Raw genomic sequence first — 27,628 nt, forward strand, 5'->3', positions numbered from 1 at the left:
TTTTACCCTCAAAAATATCTTGAAATAAGATAAATCACTTGTATTATTCATTTTGGGTGAGGTTCAAATAAAATAAAAATTCTGCCAATGAGGTTAGCCAATTTATCTTGGTAAGAAAACAAAAAAACACATTTTAAGTGATTTATCCCTCAATATAATGAAACAAATCTTGATGCAAGATATTTAGGCTTGCTTAGAAATCACTTCAATGTTTTTGAGGTTTTTACATGGCATTGCAGATTTTATTTGTTGACAAAACATTGTGGACAAAACATTACGAACACCTGCTCTTTTCCATGACATAGACTGACCAGGTTAATCCAGGTGAAAGCTATGATCCCTTATTGATGTCACTTGTTAAATCCACTTCAATCAGTGTAGATGAAGGGGAGGAGACGGGTTAAAGGAGGATTTTTAAGCCTTGAGTCAACTGAGACATTCAGAGGGTGAATGGGCAAGACAAAATATTTAAGTTCCGATTTGTTTCAAGAATTGCTAAGATGCTGGGTTTTTAAAGCTCAACAGTTTCCCGTGTGTATCAAGAATGGTCCACTACCCAAAGGATATCCAGCCAACCTGACATAACTGGGAATTATTTGAGTCAACATTGGCCAGCATCCATTGGAACGCTTTTGACACCTTAAGTCCATGCCCCAACGAATTGAGGCTCTTATGAGGTCAAAAGGCGGGGATAGGGGGTGCACCTCAATATTAGGAAGGTGTTCTTAATATTTAGTCAATTCAGTGTATAATATAATAATATCTCCTGCTCCTGGGCTTGTGGAGGTTGAGATCATTCTGTCTGGCCGTTATCTCTAGAGATCATTCTGCCTGGCCGTTATCTCTAGAGATCATTCTGTCTGGCCGTTATCTCTAGAGATCATTCTGTCTGGCCGTTATATCCAGAGATCATTCTGTCTGGCCGTTATATCCAGAGATCATTCTGTCTGGCCGTTATCTCTAGAGATCATTCTGTCTGGACGTTATCTCTAGAGATCATTCTGTCTGGCCGTTATCTCCAGAGATCATTCTGTCTGGCCGTTATCTCCAGAGATCATTCTGTCTGGCCGTTATCTCTAGAGATCATTCTGTCTGGCCGTTATATCCAGAGATCATTCTGTCTGGCCGTTATCTCCAGAGATCATTCTGTCTGGCCGTTATCTCTAGATATCATTCTGTCTGGCCGTTATCTCCAGAGATCATTATGTCTGGCCGTTATATCCAGAGATCATTCTGTCTGGCCGTTATCTCTAGAGATCATTCTGTCTGGCCGTTATCTCTAGAGATCATTCTGTCTGGCCGTTATATCCAGAGATCATTCTGTCTGGCCGTTATCTCTAGAGATCATTCTGTCTGGCCGTTATCTCTAGAGATCATTCTGTCTGGCCGTTATATCCAGAGATCATTCTGTCTGGACGTTATATCCAGAGATCATTCTGTCTGGCCGTTATCTCTAGAGATCATTCTGTCTGGCCGTTATCTCTAGAGATCATTCTGTCTGGCCGTTATCTCTAGAGATCATTCTGTCTGGCCGTTATCTCCAGAGATCTTTCTGTCTGGCCGTTATATCCAGAGATCATTCTGTCTATCCGTTATCTCTAGAGATCATTCTGTATGGCCGTTATCTCCAGAGATCATTCTGTCTGGCCGTTATCTCTAGAGATCATTCTGTCTGGCCGTTATATCCAGAGATCATTCTGTCTGGCCGTTATCTCTAGAGATCATTCTGTCTGGCCGTTATCTCTAGAGATCATTCTGTCTGGCCGTTATATCCAGAGATCATTCTGTCTGGCCGTTATCTCTAGAGATCATTCTGTCTGGCCGTTATCTCCAGAGATCATTCTGTCTGGCCGTTATATCCAGAGATCATTCTGTCTGGCCGTTATATCCAGAGATCATTCTGTCTGGCCGTTATCTCTAGAGATCATTCTGTCTGGCCGTTATCTCTAGAGATCATTCTGTCTGGCCGTTATATCCAGAGATCATTCTGTCTGGCCGTTATCTCTAGAGATCATTCTGTCTGGCCGTTATCTCCAGAGATCATTCTGTCTGGCCGTTATATCCAGAGATCATTCTGTCTGGCCGTTATCTCCAGAGATCATTCTGTCTGGCCGTTATCTCTAGAGGGCCCCACAGTCTCAACATCTGTTTTATCTCTAGAGGGTCCCACATAGAGTACAAATACATTATGATAATACAATATATAGTATACATAGAGTACGTTATGTGGGAAGGGAGGTGCATTATGGGTGATGGAGTGTGAGATACATTACGGGGGATGGGAGGTGAGGTGCATTATGGATGATGAAGGGTGAGGTGCCTTATGGTGGATTGGAGGTGAGGTGCATTGTGGGTGATGGAGGGTGAAGTGCCTTATGGGGGATGGGTGGTGAGGTGCATTATGGGGGATGGGAAGTGAGGTGCATTATGGGGGATGTGAGGTGAATTATGGGAGAGGTGAGATGCATTATGGGGGATGGGAGATGAGGTGCATTATGGAGGATGGGAGGTGAGCCCAGGAGGTTGGTGGTACCTTACTTGGGGAGGACGGGTTCGTGGTAATGGCTGGAGCGGAATCATTGGAATGGAATCAAATACATCAAACACACGGTTTGATTCCAGCCATTACTATGAGCTGTCCATGATGCATGATGAGGTGTGGGGGAGTCATAGAGAATGACAGAGACCTCTAGTGGCCAAAAGGTCGTATTAGCATGGCCAGCGCCATTGATGGATTCCACCATTTTAATGTAGTCAACTGGGTGCGACTTCCAACTTTATTGGCTGATCCCTCCTGATGAACCTATTGGAGCCATGTTTAACTGGGTCATCAGGAGGGATCAGCCAATCGTTTAAGAAGAGAATGTACTACTTCAAAATACCCATGCTGTGTCAGATGATAGAATGTCACAGATAATAAAATGAGTCGTCTATCGCTCTCTATGTGTGGAGCTGACATCTCGTGAGTCCGTCCAGATTAGGTTTTTCAACAGGAAGTGATGTAACAGTTGCCATGTGATCGCTAGGGGGAGAACTTCTTGCTGCACCATTTTCTTCCTCCAAAAAACAGGAACGGCGTTTCCCACAAGGCCACAGGGCTAGGGGAGGGGCATGTGAGGGAGTCCCTTCTGTAGAGGGCTGTGGCTGTTGTAGTCTAGCCCACATTGATTCCCAGCCCCACCTGCACACAGATACGCCACGGTAAGTACACACTACCACCACCACCGTCACAACCAAAACAACAACACCATCCCCCCACCTGCAGTTTGTCACCACGGTGATTAACGAAGGCTCCCATCAGCAGTGTAGCAGGGAGAGGAGACAGACTCTTCTGCAGTACTCCTCCAATTATACACCTACTGTTGACCATGCCTACACACACACACACACACACACACACACACACACACACACACACACACACACACACACACACACAAAGACACACAAAGACACACACACACACACAGGCTGCAGTCAACATTTGTCATCAGAAATACATATTTGCCAGTGGAGGCTGTTGAGGTGAGGACAGCTCATAATAGAGTCTGGAACAAAGCGAATGGAATAAATCAAGTATTTGATACCATTCCACTCATTCTGCTCGAGCCATTACCATTACCGTCCTCCCCAATTAAGGTACCTGTGATATTTACATAATAACCCCACCACCCCTCCACACACCACTCTACCTCTGAACACCATGTTAGCCTCTGAACACCATGTTAGCCTCTGAACACCATGTTAGCCTCTGAACACCATGTTAGCCTCTGAACACCATTTTAGCCTCTGGTAGTTACCTCTGAACACCATGTTAGCCTCTGGTAGTTACCTCTGAACACCATATTAGCCTCTGAACACCATGTTAGCCTCTGGTAGTTACCTCTGAACACCATGTTAGCCTCTGAACACCATGTTAGCCTCTGGTAGTTACCTCTGAACACCATGTTAGCCTCTGGTACTTCCCTCTGAACACCATATTAGCCTCTGGTAGTTACCTCTGAACACCATGTTAGCCTCTGAACACCATGTTAGTCTCTGAACACCATGTTAGCCTCTGAACACCATGTTAGCCTCTGAACACCATGTTAGCCTCTGAACACCATTTTAGCCTCTGGTAGTTACCTCTGAACACCATGTTAGCCTCTGGTAGTTACCTCTGAACACCATGTTAGCCTCTGGTAGTTACCTCTGAACACCATGTTAGCCTCTGGTAGTTACCTCTGAACACCATGTTAGCCTCTGAACACCATGTTAGCCTCTGGTAGTTACCTCTGAACACCATGTTAGCCTCTGGTAGTTACCTCTGAACACCATGTTAGCCTCTGAACACCATGTTAGCCTCTGGTAGTTACCTCTGAACACCATGTTAGCCTCTGAACACCATGTTAGCCTCTGGTAGTTACCTCTGAACACCATGTTAGCCTCTGGTAGTTACCTCTGAACACCATGTTAGCCTCTGAACACCATGTTAGCCTCTGGTAGTTACCTCTGAACACCATGTTAGCCTCTGGTAGTTACCTCTGAACACCATGTTAGCCTCTGGTAGTTACCTCTGAACACCATGTTAGCCTCTGGTAGTTACCTCTGAACACCATGTTAGCCTCTGGTAGTTACCTCTGAACACCATGTTAGCCTCTGGTAGTTACCTCTGAACACCATGTTAGCCTCTGGTAGTTACCTCTGAACACCATGTTAGTCTCTGAACACCATATTAGCCTCTGAACACCATGTTAGTCTCTGAACACCATGTTAGCCTCTGGTAGTTACCTCTGAACACCATATTAGCCTCTGAACACCATGTTAGCCTCTGGTAGTTACCTCTGAACACCATGTTGGTCTCTGGTAGTTACCTCTGAACACCATGTTAGTCTCTGAACACCATGTTAGCCTCTGGTAGTTACCTCTGAACACCATATTAGTCTCTGAACACCATGTTAGCCTCTGAACACCATGTTAGCCTCTGGTAGTTACCTCTGAACACCATGTTAGCCTCTGGTAGTTACCTCTGAACACCATGTTAGTCTCTGGTAGTTACCTCTGAACACCATATTAGCCTCTGAACACCATGTTAGTCTCTGAACACCATGTTAGCCTCTGAACACCATGTTAGCCTCTGGTAGTTACCTCTGAACACCATGTTAGTCTCTGAACACCATGTTAGCCTCTGAACACCATGTTAGCCTCTGGTAGTTACCTTTGAACACCATATAGCCTCTGGTAGTTACCTCTGAACACCATGTTAGCCTCTGGTAGTTACCTCTGAACACCATGTTAGTCTCTGGTAGTTACCTCTGAACACCATGTTAGTCTCTGAACACCATGTTAGCCTCTGAACACCATGTTAGCCTCTGGTAGTTACCTTTGAACACCATATAGCCTCTGGTAGTTACCTCTGAACACCATGTTAGCCTCTGGTAGTTACCTCTGAACACCATATTAGTCTCTGGTAGTTACCTCTGAACACCATGTTAGCCTCTGAACACCATGTTAGCCTCTGAACACCATGTTAGCCTCTGGTAGTTACCTCTGAACACCATGTTAGCCTCTGGTAGTTACCTCTGAACACCATGTTAGCCTCTGAACACCATGTTAGCCTCTGGTAGTTACCTCTGAACACCATGTTAGCCTCTGAACACCATGTTAGCCTCTGGTAGTTACCTCTGAACACCATGTTAGCCTCTGAACACCATGTTAGCCTCTGGTAGTTACCTCTGAACACCATGTTAGCCTCTGGTAGTTACCTCTGAACACCATGTTAGCCTCTGGTAGTTACCTCTGAACACCATGTTAGCCTCTGGTAGTTACCTCTGAACACCATGTTAGCCTCTGGTAGTTACCTCTGAACACCATGTTAGCCTCTGGTAGTTACCTCTGAACACCATGTTAGCCTCTGAACACCATATTAGCCTCTGGTAGTTACCTCTGAACACCATGTTAGCCTCTGAACACCATGTTAGCCTCTGGTAGTTACCTCTGAACACCATGTTAGCCTCTGGTAGTTACCTCTGAACACCATGTTAGCCTCTGGTAGTTACCTCTGAACACCATATTAGCCTCTGAACACCATGTTAGCCTCTGAACACCATGTTAGCCTCTGAACACCATGTTAGCCTCTGGTAGTTACCTCTGAACACCATGTTAGCCTCTGGTAGTTACCTCTGAACACCATGTTAGCCTCTGGTAGTTACCTCTGAACACCATGTTAGCCTCTGGTAGTTACCTCTGAACACCATGTTAGCCTCTGGTAGTTACCTCTGAACACCATGTTAGCCTCTGAACACCATGTTAGCCTCTGAACACCATGTTAGCCTCTGGTAGTTACCTCTGAACACCATGTTAGCCTCTGAACACCATATTAGCCTCTGGTACATACCTCTGAACACCATGTTAGCCTCTGGTAGTTACCTCTGAACACCATGTTAGCCTCTGAACACCATGTTAGCCTCTGGTAGTTACCTCTGAACACCATATTAGCCTCTGGTAGTTACCTCTGAACACCATGTTAGCCTCTGAACACCATGTTAGCCTCTGGTAGTTACCTCTGAACACCATGTTAGCCTCTGGTAGTTACCTCTGAACACCATGTTAGCCTCTGGTAGTTACCTCTGAACACCATGTTAGCCTCTGAACACCATGTTAGCCTCTGGTAGTTACCTCTGAACACCATGTTAGTCTCTGGTAGTTACCTCTGAACACCATGTTAGCCTCTGAACACCATGTTAGCCTCTGGTAGTTACCTCTGAACACCATGTTAGCCTCTGGTAGTTACCTCTGAACACCATGTTAGCCTCTGGTAGTTACCTCTGAACACCATGTTAGCCTCTGAACACCATGTTAGTCTCTGAACACCATGTTAGCCTCTGGTAGTTACCTCTGAACACCATATTAGCCTCTGGTAGTTACCTCTGAACACCATGTTAGCCTCTGAACACCATGTTAGTCTCTGGTAGTTACCTCTGAACACCATATTAGCCTCTGGTAGTTACCTCTGAACACCATATTAGCCTCTGGTAGTTACCTCTGAACACCATGTTAGCCTCTGGTAGTTACCTCTGAACACCATGTTAGCCTCTGGTAGTTACCTCTGAACACCATGTTAGCCTCTGGTAGTTACCTCTGAACACCATGTTAGCCTCTGAACACCATGTTAGTCTCTGGTAGTTCCCTCTGAACACCATATTAGCCTCTGGTAGTTACCTCTGAACACCATGTTAGCCTCTGGTAGTTACCTCTGAACACCATGTTAGCCTCTGAACACCATATTAGCCTCTGGTAGTTACCTCTGAACACCATGTTAGCCTCTGGTAGTTACCTCTGAACACCATGTTAGTCTCTGAACACCATGTTAGCCTCTGAACACCATGTTAGCCTCTGGTAGTTACCTCTGAACACCATGTTAGCCTCTGGTAGTTACCTCTGAACACCATGTTAGCCTCTGGTAGTTACCTCTGAACACCATGTTAGCCTCTGGTAGTTACCTCTGAACACCATGTTAGCCTCTGAACACCATGTTAGCCTCTGAACACCATGTTAGCCTCTGGTAGTTACCTCTGAACACCATGTTAGCCTCTGAACACCATATTAGCCTCTGGTACATACCTCTGAACACCATATTAGCCTCTGGTAGTTACCTCTGAACACCATGTTAGCCTCTGGTAGTTACCTCTGAACACCATGTTAGCCTCTGAACACCATGTTAGCCTCTGGTAGTTACCTCTGAACACCATATTAGCCTCTGGTAGTTACCTCTGAACACCATGTTAGCCTCTGAACACCATGTTAGCCTCTGGTAGTTACCTCTGAACACCATGTTAGCCTCTGGTAGTTACCTCTGAACACCATGTTAGCCTCTGGTAGTTACCTCTGAACACCATATTAGCCTCTGGTAGTTACCTCTGAACACCATGTTAGCCTCTGGTAGTTACCTCTGAACACCATGTTAGCCTCTGAACACCATGTTAGCCTCTGGTAGTTACCTCTGAACACCATATTAGCCTCTGGTAGTTCCATCTGGTACCCGAAGGAGGCCGTCGTCTCCTGGGTCCTCGTACTGGCCTCAAACTCTACCCCCACCTGGATCTACACACACACACACCCACACCCACACCCACGCCCACGCCCACGCCCACGCACACACACACACACACACACACACACACACACACACACACACACACACACACACACACACACACACACACACTTGTTGGAAGGTATTGACAACAGCCCCACCTAGTGGTAGTCTGGTAGTAATAGTCTGGTCTGATCTGGTGTAGTCTGGTGTGGTCTGGTGTGGTATGGTGTAGTGGGGTCTGGTGGGGTGTGGTCTGGTGGGGTATGGTGTAGTGGGGTCTGGTTTGGTGTGTTGAGTGTGTCTAGTGTGTGTGTGTGTGTGTGTGTATTGTGTTTGTCAATGTGTACCTGTTTGTTAGCTCTATGGTAGTAGCTGGCGTGAGCTCCTCCTTTCCCAGCATTCAGTGTCGCCACCCAGTTAGGACCTGACGTAGAATCACAAAGAATCTACTAGATCAGTCTGACGTAGAATAACACAGAATAAACTAGATCAGACAATCTAAGGTAGAATAACACAGCATAAACTAGATCAAACCGTCTGACGTAGAATCACAGAGAATATACTAGTGTGGTGTGTGTCTATATAATGTGTGTCTATATAATGTGTGTATATATAAAATGTGTACAGTAATGGCCAAAGGTTTTGAGAATGACACAAATATAAATTTTCACAAAGTCTGCTGCCTCAGTTTGTATGAAGGCAATTTGTATATACTCCAGAATGTTATGAAGAGTGACACAAAAATGTCCAGCAAGCGTCAGGACCGTCTCCTAAAGTTGATTCAGCTGTGGGATCGGGGCACCACCAGTACAGAGCTTGCTCAGGAATGGCAGCAGGCAGGTGTGAGTGCATCTGCACACACAGTGAGGTGAAGACTTTTGGAGGATGGCCTGGTGTCAAGAAGGGCAGCAAAGAAGCCACTTCTCTCCAGGAAAAACATCAGGGACAGACTGATATTCTGCAGGGATTGGACTGCTGAGGACTGGGGTAAAGTCATTTTCTCTGATGAATCCCCTTTCCGATTGTTTGGGGCATCCGGAAAAAAGCTTGTCCGGAGAAGACAAGGTGAGCGCTACCATCAGTCCTGTGTCATACCAACAGTAAAGCATCCTGAGACCATTCATGTGTGGGGTTGCTTCTCAGCCAAGGGATTGGGCTCACTCACAAATTTGCCTAAGAACACAGCCATGAATAAAGAATGGTACCAAATGAGGAGAGTTACAAACTACACACCAGTCAGAGTTATACTTAAACTACATATTTTTATAATAATAAGCTTTAGCATTTGATTTTCAACAATTCACTATTTCTAATGAACCGATGAGAAGTACCAACAGAAAAATACAAAGATCTTTTATAGCCAAGATACACCCCTCTCAACTTACATGACGAACCACAGATCTTAGGAACTGATCACAAAGAAATACTTTTTCTTGAGAAAGGAGTATCCCTTAGCCAGATAACGATAATTAATAGCGAATGTTGAGTTTGGTCCCTCAGACGAGGTTCTAATCTCGTTCCTGGTACTTCATAGTACAAAAACACCAACTCATCCAAGGGCATATATCAATTATCAACTCTAGATACCCCTTTCTCAAGTACACCCCACTCCTGGACAAGCTCACTGAGGGGAGTGAGCCTCTAGGTCATACACTATCCCAGGATAAGTGTAAGATCAGAGATGACCTACAATGTTTCCAGACACTGCCATACACCTCCCCCCAGTGGGAAAAGGAGGGAGTGACTGGCGCACAGACATTGTGGAGACAAGTAATTGGTTCCCCGTTAATCACGCCATCCCTTCACATGGTTTAAGAATAGGTAAAGACACATTCACATATGAAGACAATGTTCCATTCTGTCCTCTTCCCTTTCTGATATTCTGCATAGCACCAGGGACATGTGAAAGACAAGCCTCCCCTCTCCCCTCTCTGGGCCCCAAGTGACTGAGCCCCAGCTTAGGGAAAAGTGCAACTGCCAACAGTATAGTCCAAAGGGCGACATTCTAATGACAAGTATCTCACAGAAGCATTTAGGCAAATAAAACATCTTAATTATCTATGTTACCCAACTAATTCTGATTCCTCCGCCACAACACATCCTCAGAGAGCAACTTCTCCCAACCATCCAGGAATAGTTTGGTGACGAACAATGCCTTTTCCAGCATGATGGAGCACCTTGCCATGAGGCAAAAGTGATAACTAAGTGGCTCGGGGAACAAAACATAGATATATCTGCCATAAATATCTAAATACACTAAAGCAGCAAACTTTGTGGAAATTAATATTTGTGTCATTCTCATAACTTTTGGCCACGACTGTATATATAATGTGTGTCTATATAATGTGTGTCTATATAATGTGTGTATATATAATGTGTGTCTATATAATGTGTGTCTATATAATGTGTGTATATATAATGTGTGTCTATATAATGTGTGTATATATAATGTGTGTATATATAATGTGTGTCTATATAATGTGTGTCTATATAATGTGTGTCTATATAATGTGTGTATATATAATGTGTGTATATATAATGTGTGTCTATATAATGTGTGTATATATAATGTGTGTATATATAATGTGTGTCTATATAATGTGTGTCTATATAATGTGTGTCTATATAATGTGTGTCTATATAATGTGTGTATATATAATGTGTGTCTATATAATGTGTGTCTATATAATGTGTGTATATATAATGTGTGTATATATAATGTGTGTCTATATAATGTGTGTATATATAATGTGTGTCTATATAATTTGTGTCTATATAATGTGTGTATATATAATGTGTGTATATATAATGTGTGTCTATATAATGTGTGTCTATATAATGTGTGTCTATATAATGTGTGTCTATATAATGTGTGTCCATATAATGTGTGTCTATATAATGTGTGTATATACAGTACCAGTCAAAAGTTCGGACACATACTACTTTATTCTTAATATTTTCTACGTTGTAGAATGATAGTGAAGACATCAAAACTATGATATAACACATATTAATCATGTAGTAAACAAAAAAGTCTTAAACAAATCAAAATATTTAATTTAGAATTTAGATTCTTCAAAGTAGCCACCCTTTGCCTTGACAACAGCTTTGCGCACTCTTGGCATTCTCTCAACCAGCTTCACCTGGAATGCTTTCCTAACAGTTTGAAGGAGTTCCCACATATGCTGAGCACTTGTTGGCTGCTTTTCCTTCACTCTGCGGTCCAACTCATCCCAAACCATCTCAATTGGGTTGAGGTCGGGTGATTGTGGAGGCCAGGTCATCTGATGCAGCACTCCATCACTCTCCTTCTTGGTCAAATAGCCCTTACACAGCCTGGAGGTGTGTTTTGGGTCATTGTCCTGTTGAACAACAAATGATAGTCCCACTAAGCCCAAACCAGGTGGGATGGCTTATCGCTGCAGAATGCTGTGGTAGCCATGCTGGTTAAGTGTGCCTTGAATTCTAAATAAATCACTAACAGTGTCACCAGCAAAGCACCCCCACACCATCACACCTCCTCCTCCATGCTTCACGGTGGGAACCACACATGCGGAGATCATCTGTTCACCTACTCTACATCTCACAAAGACACGGCAGTTGGAACCAAACATCTCCAACTTGGACTCATCAGACCAAAGGACAGATTTCCACCAGTCTAATTTTTATTATTTTATTAGAATCCCCATTAGCTGACTTGTTTGTAGTGGCTTCCTTTCCTCTTTACCGTGGCCACTGCCCAAGCCTGAAGCGGGGTTGTTTCGGACGCATACAGTCCACACTCAACGTTTCCAAACGGCCATGAGATCCAGGGATATGGTGCAACAAAAAATGTTTATTCTTCTTATCTAACAAAAAGGTATTCTCCAATCAACTTAAAGCAGAGATTACTTGAAATGCAAATACATAATATAATATGACCTGTCTGTCTTTCTGTATGTATGTCTGTATGTCTATATGGTCAAAAAACTATACCGCTCCCGCATCTATCAAGGACTCCTCCCCCCGAAGGCCCAACTTCCTGCCTTTATACTAACACAATTAACACAGTACAATGAATGGGCAAGAGGGGGGGCCAAAAACTGAGTTACACTAATAACAAATGAATATATCTCAATCAGGTAAATAAATCATAAAAGTACGTACCTAATATTTCATCATATACATTAATATTTAATATATTTACACAAATGTACATGGAGCTCAGTATGTTCAGTCTTTTATACCAATATGCCCAAATCGGCTCTAACACTGATCATTAAAATACCTGACAGGAAACACATTTAACATTCAGTTGATACTTTTTATTTCCTGTCCAGTCATATGGTCACATTAGATGTTCTTTCTACTTCCTGTCCAGTCATATGGTCTATCTCATTAGATATACCATATAACTGGACAGTACTCTAAGTGTGATGGGACCAGGGATTGACCATTTAACTGGACAGTACTCTAAGTGTGATAGGACCAGGGATTGACCATATAACTGGACAGTACTCTAAGTGTGATAGGACCAGGGATTGACCATTTAACTGGACAGTACTCTAAGTGTGATAGGACCAGGGATTGACCATATAACTGGACAGTACTCTAAGTGTGATAGGACCAGGGATTGACCATATAACTGGACAGTACTCTAAGTGTTACAGGACCAGGGATTGACCATATACCTGGACAGTACTCTAAGTGTGATGGGACCAGGGATTGACCATATAACTGGACAGTACTCTAAGTGTGATAGGACCAGGGATTGACCATATACCTGGACAGTACTCTAAGTGTTACAGGACCAGGGATTCACCATATAACTGGACAGTACTCTAAGTGTGATAGGACCAGGGATTGACCATATAACTGGACAGTACTCTAAGTGTGATAGGACCAGGGATTTACCATATAACTGGACAGTACTCTAAGTGGGATAGGACCAGGGATTGACCATATAACTGGACAGTACTCTAAGTGTGATAAGACCAGGGATTGACCATATAACTGGACAGTACTCTAAGTGTGATAGGACCAGGGATTTACCATTTAACTGGGCAGTACTCTAAGTGTGATAGGACCAGGGATTGACCATTTAACTGGACAGTACTCTAAGTGTTACAGGACCAGGGATTGACCATATAACTGGACAGTACTCTAAGTGTGATAGGACCAGGGATTGACCATATAACCGGACAGTACTCTAAGTGTGATAGGACCAGGGATTGACCATATAACTGGACAGTACTCTAAGTGTGATAGGACCAGGGATTGACCATATAACTGGACAGTACTCTTAAGTGTGATAGGACCAGGGATTTACCATTTAACTGGGCAGTACTCTAAGTGTGATAGGACCAGGGATTGACCATATAACTGGACAGTACTCTAAGTGTGATAGGACCAGGGATTTACCATTTAACTGGACAGTACTCTTAAGTGTGATAGGACCAGGGATTTACCATTTAACTGGACAGTACTCTAAGTGTGATAGGACCAGGGATTTACCATTTAACTGGACAGTACTCTTAAGTGTGATAGGACCAGGGATTTACCATTTAACTGGACAGTACTCTAAGTGTGATAGGACCAGGGATTGACCATATAACTGGACAGTAGTCTAAGTGTTACAGGACCAGGGATTGACCATATGACTGGACAGTACTCTAAGTGTGATAAGACCAGGGATTGACCATATAACTGGACAGTACTCTAAGTGTGATAGGACCAGGGATTGACCATATAACTGGACAGTACTCTAAGTGTGATAGGACCAGGGATTGACTGTCTAACTGGACAGTACTCTAAGTGTGATAGGACCAGGGATTGACCATATGACTGGACAGTACTCTAAGTGTGATAGGACCCGGGATTTACCATATAACTGGACAGTACTCTAAGTGTTACAGGACCAGGGATTGACCATATAACTGGACAGTACTCTAAGTGTGATAGGACCAGGGATTGACCATATAACTGGACAGTACTCTAAGTGTGATGGGACCAGGGATTCACCATATAACTAGACAGTACTCTAAGTGTGATAGGACCAGGCATTCATATAACTGGACAGTACTCTAAGTGTGACAGGACCAGGGATTGAATCACCTGATTCAGTGTGCTAGATGTTACATACTCTGAACATTTTCTTGTAACAGTAATTCCCTTACCCATCTTAATAACAATATGATTTATGTGTTCTGACCATGATAGAGCTACGTCCAACATGACACCTAGTAGTTTAGTTTTTTTCACTTGCTCTACATACGTTCTATTCATCGACAATTTCAACTGGGGATCATCAGTAAGCATATATCTTAAAACAAATACATTACATTTCGTTTTTAGAAATGTTCAACACCAATTTGTTCACATCAACCCACTCAGACACCATTCGTAGTTCACTACTCAGTACATCTGTTAGCTCATTACATTCTGATGCTGCGCTATACATCGTAGAGTCATCAGCATACATGACCACTCTTGCTTTGTTCATTACTGAAGGTAAATCATTAGTAAAGACAGAGTAGAGAAGTGGGCCTAGGCAGCTTCCTTGAGGAACACCACGGTGTATATCTTTACTGTTTGAAAAGCTACCATTAAAGAACACGTTTAGCCTTCTCCTGGATAGATAGCTTTCCATCCAGGATGGAGCTGCAGATTTAAAACCATAACATTTGAGTTTACCTAGTAACAGTTCATGATCAATTACATCAAAAGAAGCACTGAAATCTAGCAGCACTGCACCAACTAACTTCCTGTCACCCATACTCTTTAACCAATCACCTGTCATTCGTGCTAAGGCCGTACTCGTAGAATGCCCTTCTTCTTTGTATGCATGCTGGAAACCTGTTATCAGACCATTACATGAGAAATAATCCTTGATTTGTACAGATACAATTTTTTCCAATAATTTACATAACACCGGCAGCAAGTTTATAGGACGACTATTAGGACCAGTGAATGCAGATTTTTTATCCTTAGGTAGTGGAATAACCTTTGACACTTTCCAGACTTCTGGGCACACCCCATACATCAAGCACTTATTAAAAATATGAGAGATTGGTGTAGATATTTGGTTAGCTGTGACTCTAAGCAATTTGGCGTCAAGATGATCTGTACCAGGTGACGTGTCATCAAAAAGCGACAACAACATCCTTTCCACCTCGTCCCTTTCTACCTCGTCCCTTTCTACCTCGTCCCTTTCTACCTCTTCCCTTTCCACCTCTTCCCTTTCCACCTCTTCCCTTTCTACCTCTTCCCTTTCTACCTCTTCCCTTTCCACCTCTTCCCTTTCCACCTCTTCCCTTTCTACCTCTTCCCTTTCCACCTCTTCCCTTTCCACCTCTTCCCTTTCCACCTCTTCCCTTTCCACCTCTTCCCTTTCCACCTCTTCCCTTTCTACCTCGTCCCTTTCCACCTCTTCCCTTTCCACCTCTTCCCTTTCCACCTCTTCCCTTTCTACCTCGTCCCTTTCCACCTCTTCCCTTTCCACCTCTTCCCTTTCTACCTCGTCCCTTTCCACCTCTTCCCTTTCCACCTCTTCCCTTTCCACCTCTTCCCTTTCTACCTCGTCCCTTTCCACCTCTTCCCTTTCCACCTCTTCCCTTTCTACCTCGTCCCTTTCCACCTCTTCCCTTTCCACCTCTTCCCTTTCCACCTCTTCCCTTTCTACCTCGTCCCTTTCCACCTCTTCCCTTTCCACCTCTTCCCTTTCCACCTCTTCCCTTTCTACCTCTTCCCTTTCCACCTCTTCCCTTTCCACCTCTTCCCTTTCCACCTCTTCCCTTTCCACCTCTTCCCTTTCCACCTCTTCCCTTTCCACCTCTTCCCTTTCCACCTCTTCCCTTTCTACCTCTTCCCTTTCTACCTCTTCCCTTTCCACCTCTTCCCTTTCTACCTCTTCCCTTTCCACCTCTTCCCTTTCCACCTCGTCCCTTTCCACCTCGTCCCTTTCCACCTCTTCCCTTTCCACCTCTTCCCTTTCCACCTCGTCCCTTTCTACCTTGTCCCTTTCTACCTCGTCCCTTTCTACCTCTTCCCTTTCCACCTCTTCCCTTTCCACCTCGTCCCTTTCTACCTCGTCCCTTTCTACCTCTTCTCTTTCTACCTCTTCTCTTTCTACGTCTTCCCTTTCTACCTCTTCCCTTTCTACCTCTTCCCTTTCCACCTCTTCCCGTTCCACCTCGTCCCTTCTACCTCGTCCCTTTCTACCTCGTCCCTTTCCACCTCTTCCCTTTCCACCTCTTCCCTTTCCACCTCTTCCCTTTCTACCTCGTCCCTTTCTACCTCTTCCCTTTCCACCTCTTCCCTTTCTACCTCTTCCCTTTCTACCTCGTCCCTTTCTACCTCGTCCCTTTCTACCTCGTCCCTTTCTACCTCTTCCCTTTCCACCTCTTCTCTTTCTACGTCTTCCCTTTCTACCTCTTCCCTTTCTACCTCTTCCCTTTCCACCTCTTCCCTTTCCACCTCGTCCCTTCTACCTCGTCCCTTTCTACCTCGTCCCTTTCTACCTCGTCCCTTTCCACCTCTTCCCTTTCTACCTCGTCCCTTTCTGCCTCGTCCCTTTCTACCTCTTCCCTTTCTACCTCTTCCCTTTCTACCTCTTCCCTTTCTACCTCGTCCCTTTCTACCTCGTCCCTTTCTACTTCTTCCCTTTCTACTTCTTCCCTTTCTACCTCGTCCCTTTCTACCTCTTCCCTTTCTACCTCTTCCCTTTCTACCTCTTCCCTTTCTACCTCTTCCCTTTCTACCTCGTCCCTTTCTACCTCGTCCCTTTCTACCTCTTCCCTTTCCACCTCTTCTCTTTCTACGTCTTCCCTTTCTACCTCTTCCCTTTCCACCTCGTCCCTTCTACCTCGTCCCTTTCTACCTCGTCCCTTTCTACCTCTTCCCTTTCCACCTCTTCCCTTTCTACCTCGTCCCTTTCTACCTCGTCCCTTTCTACGTCTTCCCTTTCTACCTCTTCCCTTTCCACCTCGTCCCTTCTACCTCTTCCCTTTCCACCTCGTCCCTTCTACCTCGTCCCTTTCTACCTCGTCCCTTTCTACCTCTTCCCTTTCCACCTCTTCCCTTTCTACCTCGTCCCTTTCCACCTCTTCCCTTTCTACCTCTTCCCTTTCTACCTCTTCCCTTTCCACCTCGTCCCTTCTACCTCTTCCCTTTCCACCTCGTCCCTTCTACCTCGTCCCTTTCTACCTCGTCCCTTTCTACCTCTTCCCTTTCTACCTCTTCCCTTTCCACCTCGTCCCTTCCACCTCGTCCCTTCTACCTCGTCCCTTTCTACCTCTTCCCTTTCCACCTCTTCCCTTTCTACCTCGTCCCTTTCCACCTCTTCCCTTTCTACCTCTTCCCTTTCCACCTCGTCCCTTCTACCTCGTCCCTTTCTACCTCGTCCCTTTCTACCTCTTCCCTTTCCACCTCTTCCCTTTCCACCTCGTCCCTTTCTACCTCGTCCCTTTCTACCTCTTCCCTTTCTACTTCTTCCCTTTCTACTTCTTCCCTTTCTACCTCGTCCCTTTCTACCTCTTCCCTTTCTACCTCTTCCCTTTCTACCTCTTCCCTTTCTACCTCGTCCCTTTCTACTTCTTCCCTTTCTACCTCTTCCCTTTCTACTTCTTCCCTTTCTACCTCTTCCCTTTCTACCTCGTCCCTTTCTACCTCTTCCCTTTCTACCTCTTCCCTTTCCACCTCTTCTCTTTCTACGTCTTCCCTTTCTACCTCTTCCCTTTCCACCTCGTCCCTTCTACCTCGTCCCTTTCTACCTCGTCCCTTTCTACCTCTTCCCTTTCCACCTCTTCCCTTTCTACCTCGTCCCTTTCTACCTCGTCCCTTTCTACGTCTTCCCTTTCTACCTCTTCCCTTTCCACCTCGTCCCTTCTACCTCTTCCCTTTCCACCTCGTCCCTTCTACCTCGTCCCTTTCTACCTCGTCCCTTTCTACCTCTTCCCTTTCCACCTCTTCCCTTTCTACCTCGTCCCTTTCCACCTCTTCCCTTTCTACCTCTTCCCTTTCTACCTCTTCCCTTTCCACCTCGTCCCTTCTACCTCTTCCCTTTCCACCTCGTCCCTTCTACCTCGTCCCTTTCTACCTCGTCCCTTTCTACCTCTTCCCTTTCTACCTCTTCCCTTTCCACCTCGTCCCTTCCACCTCGTCCCTTCTACCTCGTCCCTTTCTACCTCTTCCCTTTCCACCTCTTCCCTTTCTACCTCGTCCCTTTCCACCTCTTCCCTTTCTACCTCTTCCCTTTCCACCTCTTCCCTTTCCACCTCTTCCCTTTCTACCTCTTCCCTTTCCACCTCGTCCCTTTCCACCTCGTCCCTTTCTACCTCTTCCCTTTCTACTTGGTGAAATTCAAACCTGCATTGCCTCTCCTTCATGATACAATCTTTTGTAAGGGTATATGACATGGAGCCATCAGTTGGAATCATAGCATTCCTCAACTTGTCCACTTTGCTGGAATGACTTGTGTCTGTCGCTCCTCCTAACTCCTTGGGAGGGAGGGTGAACAATCAGTTTGTCATACCTCAGGTATGCTATGTCTGTCACACCCTGATCTGTTTCACCTGTCTTTGTTATTGTCTCCACTCCCTCCAGGTGTCGCCCATCTTCCCCATTATCCCCTGTGTACTTATACTGACTGGTGTGCTCGGTTTGTCTGTTGCCAGTTCGTCTTGTTTGTTCTAGCCTACCAGCGGTTTGTCTGTTGCCAGTTCGTCTTGTTTGTTCTAGCCTACCAGCGGTTTGTCTGTTGCCAGTTCGTCTTGTTTGTTCTAGCCTACCAGCGGTTTGTCTCAGCTCCTGCTTTTCCCCCAGTCTCTCTCTTTCTCGCCCTCCTGGTTTTGACCCTTGCCTGGCCTGTCTCTGAGCCCGCCTGCCTGACCACTCTGCCTGTCTCTGAGCCCGCCTGCCTGACCACTCTGCCTGTCTCTGAGCCGGCCTGCCTGACCACTCTGCCTGTCTCTGAGCCCGCCTGCCTGACCACTCTGCCTGTCTCTGAGCCCGCCTGCCTGACCACTCTGCCTGTCTCGGAGCCCGCCTGCCTGACCACTCTGCCTGTCTCTGAGCCCGCCTGCCTGACCACTCTGCCTGTCTCTGAGCCCACCTGCCTGACCACTCTGCCTGTCTCTGAGCCCTCCTGCCTGACCACTCTGCCTGTCTCTGAGCCCGCCTGCCTGACCACTCTGCCTGTCTCTGAGCCCGCCTGCCTGACCACTCTGCCTGTCTCTGGCACCACCACTACCCCCTGGTTTCCCAGACCGGTGAGCACGTTCCAGCTCTACCTGTTGATCCAGTTGTAGCTCCTCAGAAAACAGCTTTCGAACTTTGTCCTCTGATTCAGCCCATGTCTTACTTTGGCTCTCCTGGATACCATCTATTACAATATTATTTCTCCTCGATTCTCCGTCCAGGTAATCTGCCTTCCCAGACATGTTCTGGAAGCCCTCCCTGACTGTGGTGATTTCATTCAGCCTTCTCAGACATGTTCTGGAAGTTCTCCCTGACTGTGGTGATTTCATTCAGCCTTCTCAGACATGTTCTGGAAGTTCTCCCTGACTGTGGTGATTTCATTCAGCCTTCTCAGACATGTTCTGGAAGTTCTCCCTGACTGTGGTGATTTCATTCTGCATAGAGGAACAGTTTCTGGGAAGTGTATCCTGTGTGTTCTTCTATACATCCACATCCTGCTGTGTGAACTGAAGGCTTGTTTTAATGTCTTGTACATCTTCAGTCAGGTCGTCCAGCCGTTTGTTGGTCGACTCCGTGATCATTTTGTATGAAGCTTTTAAAGTTATTTTCCTGCTGAAGTATCATTTCCTTATAGAAAACCTTCTGCTTTTCCAAGAGTTTACGTACCTGCTCAGCAGAGATATGATCCTCGTCTTTTTTCGGAGGCATGACAGTACTAATAGCAGGATAAGCCCGCTATTCACTCTGTGAAATGAGAGACGCCGGCAGTAGAAAACTCTGGGAAATAGCTAGTCCTAAAACCAAGACAAATAGAAGTGCGGCCCTAGCTACAAGGGCTAACCGCTTAGCGTGCTTGGTATCCAGCAGGAGTAGCCCAGGTTGCCTAGATTCATAGTCTAGCTGCTTACCCAATGTATTACCACCTTGTTTGAGCACGGATCCCTGGATATATATCAGCGGTCCCAGCGTTAACGCTAACTGCATCCCACGATCCAGATATGAAAAGGAAAACTATTGTAGATTTTATTAGCTAACTAGGTAGTTTGTTAAAGTAAAACAAACCACGTCTCTAGTCTGGTACTGTGCGTGTTGATGACGTGCTGACTCTCTCTGACTCAGTATACCTCTAATGTCCATTGCTCGTGTTTCTTGGCCCAAGCAAATCTCTTCTTCTTATTGGTGTCTTTTAGTAGTGTTTTCTTTGCAGCGTTTCACAATGAAGGCCTGATTCATGCAGTCTCCTCTGAACAGTTGATGTGTCTGTTACTGTAACTGTTACTGTCTGTAACTCTGAAGCATTTATTTGGGCTGCAATTTCTGAGGCTGGTAACTAATGAAATTATCCTCTGCAGCAGAGGTAACTCTGGGTCTTCCTTTCCTGTGGCGGTCCTCATGAGAGCCAGTTTCATCATATCCTCTGCAGCAGAGGTAACTCTGGGTCTTCCTTTCCTGTGGCGGTCCTCATGAGAGCCAGTTTCATCATATCCTCTGCAGCTGAGGTAACTCTGGGTCTTCCTTTCCTGTGGCGGTCCTCATGAGAGCCAGTTTCATCATATCCTCTGCAGCTGAGGTAACTCTGGGTCTTACTTTCCTGTGGCGGTACTCATGAGAGCCAGTTTCATCATAGCGCTTAATGGTTTTTGCGACTGCACTTGAAGAAACTTTCAAGATCTTGAAATTTTCCAGATTGACTGGCCTTCATGTCTTAAAGTAATGATGGACTGTCGTTTCTCTTTTCTTATCTGAGCTGTTCTTGCCATGATATGGACTTGGTCTTTTACCAAATAGGGATATCTTTCGTATACCACCCACACCTTGTCACAACACAACTGATTGGCTCTAATGCATTAAGGAAAGAAATTCCACAAATTAACATTTAACAAGGCACACCTGTTATTGAAATGCATTACAGGTTACTACCTCATGAAGCTGGTTGAGAGAATGCCAAGAGTGTGCAAAACTGTCGTCAAGGCAAAGGGTGGCTACTTTGAAGAATCTCAAATATAAAATATTTTGATTTGTTTAACACTATTTTTGGTTACTACATGATTCCATATGTGTTATTTCATAGTTTTGATGTCTTCACTATTATTCTACAATGTCATTATGGGGTATTGTGTGAAGATTGAGCGGGAAAAAATGATTTAATCCATTATAGAATAAGGCTGTAATGTAACAAAGTCAAGGGGTCTGAATACTTTCCGAAGACAATGTATGTATATATACACTACCGTTCAAAAGTTTGGGGTCGATTAGAAATTCCCTGTTTTTGAAAGAAAAACATTTTTTGTCCATTAAAATAACATTAAATTGATCAGAAATACAGTGTAGATATTGTTAATGTTGTCAATGACTATTGTAGTTGGAAACGGCTGATTTTTAATGGAATATCTACATAAGCGTACAGAGGTCCATTATCAGCAACCATCACTCCTGTGTTCCAATGGCACGTTGTGTTAGCTAATCCAAGTTTATCATTTTAAAAGGCTAATTGATCATTAGAAACCCCTTTTGCAATTATGTTAGCACAACTGAAAACTGTCGTCCTGATTATAGAAGCAATAAAACTGTCCTTCTTTAGACTAGTTGAGTATCTGGAGAATCAGCATTTGTGGGTTTGATTACAGGCTCAAAATGGCCAGAAACAAAGAAGTTTCTTCTGAAACTCCTCAGTCTATTCTTGTTCTGAGAAATTAAGGCTATTCCATGAGAGAAATTGCCAAGAAACTGAAGATCTCATACAACGCTGTGTACTACTCCCTTCACAGAACAGCGCAAACTGTCTCTAACCAGAATAGAAAGAGAAGTGGGAGGCCCCGGTGCACAACTGAGCAAGAGGACAAGTACATTACAGTGTCTAGTTTGAGAAACAGACACCTCACAAGTCCTCAACTGGCAGCTTCATTAAATAGTACCCACAAAACACCAGTCTCAACGTCAACAGTGAAGAGGCGACTCTGGGATGCTGGCCTTCTAGGCAGAGTTGCAAAGAAAAAGACATATCTCAGACTGGCCAATAAAAAGAAAAGATTAAGATGGGCAAAAGAACACAGACACTAGACAGAGGAAGATTGTAAAAAAGTGTTAATGACAGACGAATCTAAGTTTGAGGTGTTCAGATCACAAAGAAGAACATTCGTGAGACGCAGAAAATTTAAAAGTTGCTGGAGGAGTGCTTGACGCCATCTGTCATCATGCTGGAGGAGTGCTTGACGCCATCTGTCATCATGCTGGAGGAGTGCTTGACGCCATCTGTCATCATGCTGGAGGAGTCCTTGACGCCATCTGTCATCATGCTGGAGGAGTGCTTGACGCCATCTGTCAAGCATGCTGGAGGAGTCCTTAACGCCATCTGTCATCATGCTGGAGGAGTCCTTGACGCCATCTGTCATCAGGCTGGAGGAGTGCTTGACGCCATCTGTCATCATGCTGGAGGAGTGCTTGACGCCATCTGTCAAGCATGGTGGAGGAGTGCTTGACGCCATCTGTCAAGCATGGTGGAGGAGTGCTTAACGCCATCTGTCAAGCATGGTGGAGGAGTGCTTGACGCCATCTGTCAAGCATGGTGGAGGAGTCCTTAACGCCATCTGTCAAGCAGGGTGGAGGAGTCCTTAACGCCATCTGTCAAGCATGGTGGAGGAGTCCTTAACGCCATCTGTCAAGCAGGGTGGAGGAGTCCTTAACGCCATCTGTCAAGCATGGTGGAGGAGTCCTTAACGCCATCTGTCAAGCATGGTGGAGGAGTCCTTAACGCCATCTGTCATCATGCTGGAGGAGTCCTTAACGCCATCTGTCATCATGCTGGAGGAGTCCTTAACGCCATCTGTCATCATGCTGGAGGAGTCCTTAACGCCATCTGTCATCATGCTGGAGGAGTCCTTAACGCCATCTGTCATCATGCTGGAGGAGTCCTTAACGCCATCTGTCAAGCATGCTGGAGGAGTCCTTAACGCCATCTGTCATCATGCTGGAGGAGTCCTTAACGCCATCTGTCAAGCATGGTGGAGGAGTCCTTAACGCCATCTGTCAAGCATGGTGGAGGAGTCCTTAACGCCATCTGTCAAGCATGGTGGAGGAGTCCTTAACGCCATCTGTCAAGCATGCTGGAGGAGTCCTTAACGCCATCTGTCAAGCATGGTGGAGGAGTCCTTAACGCCATCTGTCATCATGCTGGAGGAGTCCTTAACGCCATCTGTCATCATGCTGGAGGAGTCCTTAACGCCATCTGTCAAGCATGGTGGAGGAGTCCTTAACGCCATCTGTCATCATGCTGGAGGAGTCCTTAACGCCATCTGTCAAGCATGGTGGAGGAGTCCTTAACGCCATCTGTCAAGCATGCTGGAGGAGTCCTTAACGCCATCTGTCATCATGCTGGAGGAGTGCTTAACGCCATCTGTCAAGCAGGCTGGAGGAGTCCTTAACGCCATCTGTCATCATGCTGGAGGAGTCCTTAACGCCATCTGTCAAGCATGCTGGAGGAGTCCTTAACGCCATCTGTCATCATGCTGGAGGAGTCCTTAACGCCATCTGTCAAGCATGGTGGAGGAGTCCTTAACGCCATCTGTCATCATGCTGGAGGAGTCCTTAACGCCATCTGTCATCATGCTGGAGGAGTCCTTAACGCCATCTGTCAAGCAGGCTGGAGGAGTGCTTGACGCCATCTGTCAAGCAGGGTGGAGGCAATGTGATGGTCTGGGGCTGCTTGGTGGTGGTAAAGTCGGAGATTTGTACAGGGTAAAAGGAAGGCTATCACTCCATTTTGCAACGCCATGCCATACCCTGTGAACGACGCTTAATTGGAGCCAATTTCCTCCTACAACAGGACAACGACCCAAAGCACAGCTCCAAACTATGCAATAACTATTTAGGGAAGAAGCAGTCAGCTGGTGTTCTGTCTATAATGGAGTGGCCAGCACAGTCACCGGATCTCAATCCTATTGAGCTGTTGTGGGAGCAGCTTGACCGTATGGTACGTCATAAGTGCCCATCAAGCCAATCCAACTTGTGGGAGGTGCTTCAGGAAGCATGGGGGTGAAATCTCTTCATATTACCTCAACAAATTGACAACTAGAATACCAAAGGTCTGCAAGGCTGTAATTGCTGCAAATGGAGGATTCTTTGACGAAAGCAAAGTTTGAAGGACACAATTATTATTTCAATTAAAAATCATTATTTATAACCTTGCGTCTTGACTATATTTCCTATTCATTTTGCAACTCATTTCATGTATGTTTTCATGGAAAACAAGGACATTTGTAAGTGACCCCAAACTTTTGAACGGTAGTGTATATTTAAGGCACGAGGGGGTGTGGTATAACGCCAATATACCACGGCTAAGGGCTGTCCTTACCCACGACGCAACGCGGGGTGCCTGGATACATCCCTTAGCCGTGGTATATTGGCCATATCCCACAAACCCCCCAGGTGCCATATTGCTATTATAAACTGGTGACCAACGTCATAGATGTTTTTGTCATACCCGTGGTATGTGGTCTGATACACCACGGCTGTCAGCCAATCAGCATTCAGGGCTCGAACCACCCAGTTTATAACGTGTCTATATATATAATGTGTGTCTATATATATATATATATATATATAGATATATATATATATATATATATATAATGTGTGTCTATATATATATATATATAATGTGTGTCTATATATATATATATATATATATATATATATATATATATATATATATATATAATGTGTGTATATATATAATACCTGAGTACTGTCCAGCCAGGGTGAGAATCCCTCCCTCTTCATGTCTTCCTCTGTGGTAGACCAGCTCTCCTCCCAACACCAGCCCTGAACACACACTCTGGAGAAAATGGGCAACCAAGATCACTACCCCCCCCCCACACACACACACACACACACACACACTCACATACATTATCATATTATAATGAGACACACACATTATCATATATATTATAATGAGACACAGACATTATCATATTATAATGAGACACACACACTAACCTATATATTATAGTGAGACACAGACATTATCATATTATAATGAGACACACACATTATCATATATATTATAATGACACACAGCCATTATCATATTATAATGACACACACACATTATCATATTATAATGAGACGCATACATGATAATATTATAATTAGACACACACATTATCATATATATTATAATGACACACAGCCATTATCATATTATAATGACACACACATTATCATATTATAATGAGATGCATACATTATCATATTATAATTAAACACACACATTATCATATATATTATAATGACACACAGACATTATCATATATATTATAATTAGACACACACATTATCATATATATTATAATGACACACAGACATTATCATATATATTATAATTAGACACACACATTATCATATATATTATAATGACACACACACATTATCATATATATTATAATGAGACACAGACATTATCATATATATTATAATGACACACACACATTATCATATATATTATAATGACACACAGACATATCATAGAAATACACTCAGCTACCTGACTCCCGTAGGACATCAGGGTTCGCCATGGTAACAGCAGCTGTGAAGTCATTTCCTCTGTACTCCGTCTCAAACTGCCACGTCATGAACTGAGCCTGCTGGGTCTACACACACACACACACACACACACACACACACACACACACACACACACACACACACACACACACACACACACACACACACACACACACACACACACACACACACACACACACACACTCTACTGATGCTATGTGAAGTATCCCTGAGACTTTGTTAATTTGTTGTACATGTAACCTGGGACGTCTTAGAGACTGGATGACCTGGCTCTGACTGGCTATGTAACCTGGGACGTCTTAGAGACTGGAGGACCTGGCTCTGACTGGCTATGTAACCTGGGATGTCTTAGAGACTGGAGGACCTGGCTCTGACTGGCTATGTAACCTGGGACGTCTTAGAGACTGGAGGGCCTGGCTCTGACTGGCTATGTAACCTGGGACGTCTTAGAGACTGGAGGACCTGGCTCTGACTGGCTATGTAACCTGGGACGTCTTAGAGACTGGAGGACCTGGCTCTGACTGGCTATGTAACCTGGGACGTCTTAGAGACTGGAGGACCTGGCTCTGACTGGCTATGTAACCTGGGACGTCTTAGAGACTGGAGGACCTGGCTCTGACTGGCTATATAACCTGGGACGTCTTAGAGACTGGAGGACCTGGCTCTGACTGGCTATGTAACCTGGGACGTCTTAGAGACTGGAGGACCTGGCTCTGACTGGCTATGTAACCTGGGACGTCTTAGAGACTGGAGGACCTGGCTCTGACTGGCTATGTAACCTGGGACGTCTTAGAGACTGGAGGGCCTGGCTCTGACTGGCTATGTAACCTGGGACGTCTTAGAGACTGGAGGACCTGGCTCTGACTGGCTATGTAACCTGGGACGTCTTAGAGACTGGAGGACCTGGCTCTGACTGGCTATGTAACCTGGGACGTCTTACAGACTGGAGGGCCTGGGTCTGACTGGCTATGTAACCTGGGACGTCTTAGAGACTGGAGGGCCTGGGTCTGACTGGCTATGTAACCTGGGACGTCTTAGAGACTGGAGGGCCTGGGTCTGACTGGCTATGTAACCTGGGACGTCTTAGAGACTGGAGGACCTGGCTCTCACTGGCTATGTAACCTGGGACGTCTTAGAGACCGGAGGACCTGGCTCTGACTGGCTATGTAACCTGGGACGTCTTAGAGACTGGAGGACCTGGCTCTGACTGGCTATGTAACCTGGGACGTCTTAGAGACTGGAGGACCTGGCTCTGACTGGCTATGTAACCTGGGACGTCTTAGAGACTGGAGGACCTGGCTCTGACTGGCTATGTAACCTGGGACGTCTTACAGACTGGAGGGCCTGGGTCTGACTGGCTATGTAACCTGGGACGTCTTAGAGACTGGAGGGCCTGGGTCTGACTGGCTATGTAACCTGGGACGTCTTAGAGACCGGAGGATCTGGCTCTGACTGGCTATGTAACCTGGGACGTCTTAGAGACTGGAGGACCTGGCTCTGACTGGCTATGTAACCTGGGACGTCTTAGAGACTGGAGGGCCTGGGTCTGACTGGCTATGTAACCTGGGACGTCTTAGAGACTGGAGGGCCTGGGTCTGACTGGCTATGTAACCTGGGACGTCTTAGAGACTGGAGGACCTGGGTCTGACTGGCTATGTAACCTGGGACGTCTTAGAGACTGGAGGGCCTGGGTCTGACTGGCTATATAACCTGGGACGTCTTAGAGACTGGAGGGCCTGGGTCTGACTGGCTATGTAACCTGGGACGTCTTAGAGACTGGAGGACCTGGCT

The 27,628-nt window shown here is 45.2% G+C and overlaps 1 protein-coding gene across 2 annotated transcripts in view; it reads right to left on the bottom strand.

Annotated features, from left to right (window-relative positions):
• Positions 1-220: 220 nt before the first annotated feature.
• si:dkey-71l1.1 (uncharacterized protein LOC569883 homolog) overlaps positions 221-27,628 on the bottom strand; it is a 43,463-nt gene continuing 16,055 nt past the window's right edge. For both annotated transcript variants that reach the window (XM_055936951.1, XM_055936952.1), the window contains exons 6-11: positions 25,797-25,902; positions 24,989-25,111; positions 8,425-8,501; positions 7,980-8,082; positions 3,260-3,372; positions 221-3,181 (exon numbers count right to left, since the gene is read on the bottom strand). In XM_055936951.1, coding sequence (XP_055792926.1) covers positions 3,155-3,181; positions 3,260-3,372; positions 7,980-8,082; positions 8,425-8,501; positions 24,989-25,111; positions 25,797-25,902 — 549 coding nt within the window. In that variant the 3' untranslated portion in view covers positions 221-3,154. The remainder of the gene's footprint in view (positions 3,182-3,259; positions 3,373-7,979; positions 8,083-8,424; positions 8,502-24,988; positions 25,112-25,796; positions 25,903-27,628) is intronic.

This window comes from Salvelinus fontinalis, chromosome 10 (genome assembly GCF_029448725.1).
Source record: "Salvelinus fontinalis isolate EN_2023a chromosome 10, ASM2944872v1, whole genome shotgun sequence".
Taxonomy (NCBI): domain Eukaryota; kingdom Metazoa; phylum Chordata; class Actinopteri; order Salmoniformes; family Salmonidae; genus Salvelinus; species Salvelinus fontinalis.